This window comes from Myotis davidii, unplaced genomic scaffold, assembly GCF_000327345.1.
Source record: "Myotis davidii unplaced genomic scaffold, ASM32734v1 scaffold955, whole genome shotgun sequence".
Classification (NCBI taxonomy): Eukaryota; Metazoa; Chordata; class Mammalia; order Chiroptera; family Vespertilionidae; genus Myotis; species Myotis davidii.
In genome coordinates this window covers 26,354-30,030 of record NW_006287066.1, presented here as the reverse complement: position 1 = coordinate 30,030, position 3,677 = coordinate 26,354, and the positions used below count along the sequence as shown (strand labels likewise).

The window sequence follows — 3,677 nt, the reverse complement described above, 5'->3', positions numbered from 1 at the left end:
TGTTCAAGCTGAGAAATACACTCCACTGCAGAGCTCAGGAGGAATATGAGAAAGGAATCTGCTGTCAGACAGACAGTGCAGTAGATCACCCTCACATCTACAAACATTCTCTATTTCTTTTCACCAGGGAGTTCAGTTTCACCCTTCCACATCTGATTGTTTTTCAGAACCAATCCCTTCCAGCAAGAGACAACTTGCTTAAGTTAGTTCTCACAACCCTAGTATCACTGAGCACAAAGTAAATGCTTCTGGAACTCTAAACAAAAACATCTCACGAATGACAGTTTTGAAAAGTCTGATAAATATATTCTAATTTTTTAATTAAAATTAAAAAAAAAAGAAAATACAAACTCCATGGCATGAGGTCACTCTATTATAGGGCTATTACCAATTGAAAGTTTGAATCTTACTAAGTTGTAGAAAGGTATTTTTTTTAATATATTTTATTGATTTTTTACAGAGAGGAAGGGAGAGAGAGAGAGAGTTAGAAACATCGATGAGAGAGAAACATCGATCAGCTGCCTCCTGCACTTCTGTGCCAGCAACCCAGGTACATGCCCCTGACCAGAATCAAACCTGGGACCTTTCAGTCCGTAGGCCGACGCTCTATCCACTGAGCCAAACCGGTTTCGGCAGAAAGGTATTTTTTTAAAAAGCATCCTTACCTATGTGGATTCAAACTCAAATAATAGTCATTTCTTCATTAATTAAATTTACATTCCTTTGGGTCAACTACAAACGCAGCTTCACTTTACTAGTCTTGTCACGTGAGTGAACTTAAGCTCGTTTCAAGAAAAAGGCTGCACTATGCCGTATTTAGAACACATATCACTGAGAACAGCCAGATAAGTCTGAAGGCCTATCCAAAAACCTTGCTTTAGTTGCTAAGAAACTACAATTCTGCTATATTATCAGTCATTGAAAGACGCTATGCTAGCAGAGATTAAAGATGTTAATGTTAAGATCAAGAATATTTCATCTATGGTGCCAAATGAAGCCATGCTATTTCCTCAAATCAAATAGCTAAAATTAGTATTGGGCTTCTTTAAGTCATATTGTTAACACACAACTAAAAACTGGTAAGACAAATCAGTCTAACTCTATGCTGCCTTCCACAGTGACTTCATCTTTGGGGAAAAACAGGAAAATACCCAATATACTTAACACATTCAATGCTATAGACAGAAAATGTTTCCTTCCTGATCCCTGCAGTGATAATTCAAGGCCATCAAGCATACATAGGATTTGAACCGTACAATTTGGTACAACAAACACTTAAAATTAATCCATGATGTTTTTTCAATCCTTTATTAGATAAATTTTCACTGTAATCTTAAGCATTTTAAGACTGCATTCTCCTTAGAATGCTTAACTCCATTGGCTCTATCACTGGTTTTTTTGTTTTTAATGAAAGTCATTTAAATTTCAGCTATTCCAACAAGAGTAATCTAGCCTAACAACAAAGAAGTACTGAAGATTAGCAAAAATAATGTATAATTCACTCTCCACTACTGACTTCTCATAAATTCTTTCCTATAAAAATGTTTTTAAATCTCTTAAAGGTTGTTTCCACAAGAGCAGAAACCTGTTCACAATGCCTCTGAAAAACCAATTCAGCAGCTGAATTGTCACACACACCTTCAACAATCAGAATCTTTTCTGTCCAGAATAGATCCCATATCACCATGATTCCCCATTTCTCCATATTCTCTAAAGAACTTCAGCTTAAAACCAATTCTCTCGTTTGCACTATACTCTACAGTACACACATCCCAAGTAATACTTTTATGTTCTCAGAAATAATCTTTCTTCTGTCTTGAAACTTTTAGATATTAAAACCCACGTCTTCCATCTCCTTCTCTCCAGTAACTGTCCTCAATCCCACTGCAGTCCCAGCTATGTGCCCGTGCCTTCCCAAGGCCCACTCACTACCATAAGCGCTGCCACACTCAGCTGCTTCCTTCCTTAATATATCCCCCACAGCAAACCAGCAGTACACCGCCGGCTCCCTGCATCTTACTCCCTCCCCTTATTTTTTGTCCTCACCCACCTCCACTATACCCAGGGTGTCTATACCCAGGCACCCTCATTTCCCTAATAAATATTCCCCCGACCTCAGTTACAACCCTTCTTCCCCGTCCTTTGCTCAGTTTTCCTCTCCTTATTTAGAAACTCCTTTTTGCTCTCCCAACCACTATCCTAGAATGCCCAACACAACGCTCCACAGCAAACCCAGCCTTCTTGCCCATCTCCTTTCGAGCCACGCAGCGCTTTCCAGATCCCCTACTGCAGTCAACCCACACCCTCAGCTTTCCACCCACCTTCCCTCCACCTCCACATCCACGGCTCCCTGATTTTTCATCCCCTCCTTAGGACTCTAGCATTCTGCTCAGTTTTCTCCTGGACGCTCTTTCCCCCAACGCCTCCCGTATTTTTCAAACATGTCACCTGTCTTACGCGGCCCAGCAGAATCCTACGAGCCCCTACGCCCCAGACCCCCACTCTCCTGCAGATCACGCCGACACCACTCGCCCTCTCCTCCTTAAACACAAATGCCACCTTTATATTTTTTAAAAAATGTTTTATTGATTTTAGAGAGACGAAAGGAGAGGGAGAGAGAGAGAAACATAGATGTGAAAGAGACACATCGGGTCCCAGGACCGAATCCACAACCGGGGATGAGCCCTGACAGGGAATCCAACAGGCAACCTTTGGATGCACAGGCCAACCCTCAACCAACTGAGCCACACGGCCCGGGCTCCCGTCCGCTTTCATTAAAAGCTGCGTCCCCTCCTCGTCCGCCCCCGCTACTCCAGCTCCCCATGTCGGCTTCCTCGGTGTTCCCTCCCCGCTTCGGAGCGACGAGCCCCACGACGTGGCGCCTCTAAGCCAGCAGTATCCTCGGGCTCCGATCGACGCCCCCAAGTCTCGGACAGGCTCCCGTTCTCACTCCCGCGCCTCCAACTCCCGACCGCCTCTTCTCCCCGCGGTTCCGCAGCCCCTCAGACTCTCCCACCCGCTCCTTCCCCGTGGCTCCGGCACCACCTCAGGCCTGGCCGCCCCGGCGCCCCGCTTACCGTTCTGAGCGGCGCCTGGCCCTGGGAGGAGGGAGCCAGAGACCAGAAGCAGCGAGATGACCAGAGCGCTGGGGAGCGTCGAGACCGACATCCTCACTGCACAAAACCCAAGAGCAAAAAGGCCGGGGCCGCAGCCCGGGCCGGGGCCGGGGAAGGGAGGGGAGGGAGGGAGGGGGCGGGCGACTGAGCAAGGGAGTGAGCGAGGGAAGTAGCGGCGGCTCCGCTCCGTCCTTCGCCGTCCTGCTCCTACCGCCGCAGCGCTCAGCCTCGCGAGACCTTCGCTCCGGGTCGTGGGAGGCTGAGGAGTGATAGCAGCAAGACTCGCGAGAAGAGGCGGCCTGAACTAGTGTTCCCGCCCCTCGGACTAGCTCGCTTGCCCCTATTGGGGCTGATTGGCAAGCTCGATGTAGGTCACGTGCCAAGGCGCTTCTGGCCACGTGATGGAGCGAGGCGGGGTTCCTCCAGCTCTCTTGGCGGGTTAGGGCGGGGGCAGGCGTTTATCCCTGGGTGAAATGCGAGCGCCCGTAAATAAGAGGAAGCTTTAGGAGCCTACTGTGTTTTCTCCACCCATCCTGCCTTTCAGTTGTTGGAGCTCTTGGC

General features: G+C 47.6%; 1 protein-coding gene across 1 annotated transcript in view; it reads right to left on the bottom strand.

Moving 5' to 3' along the window:
- NPTN (neuroplastin) overlaps nucleotides 1–3,390 on the bottom strand; it is an 88,849-nt gene extending 85,459 nt beyond the window's left edge. Inside the window, exon 1 of the mRNA XM_015560787.1 lies at nucleotides 3,078–3,390. Coding sequence (XP_015416273.1) covers nucleotides 3,078–3,168 — 91 coding nt within the window. The 5' untranslated portion in view covers nucleotides 3,169–3,390. The remainder of the gene's footprint in view (nucleotides 1–3,077) is intronic.
- Between the last annotated feature and the right edge of the window lie 287 nt (nucleotides 3,391–3,677).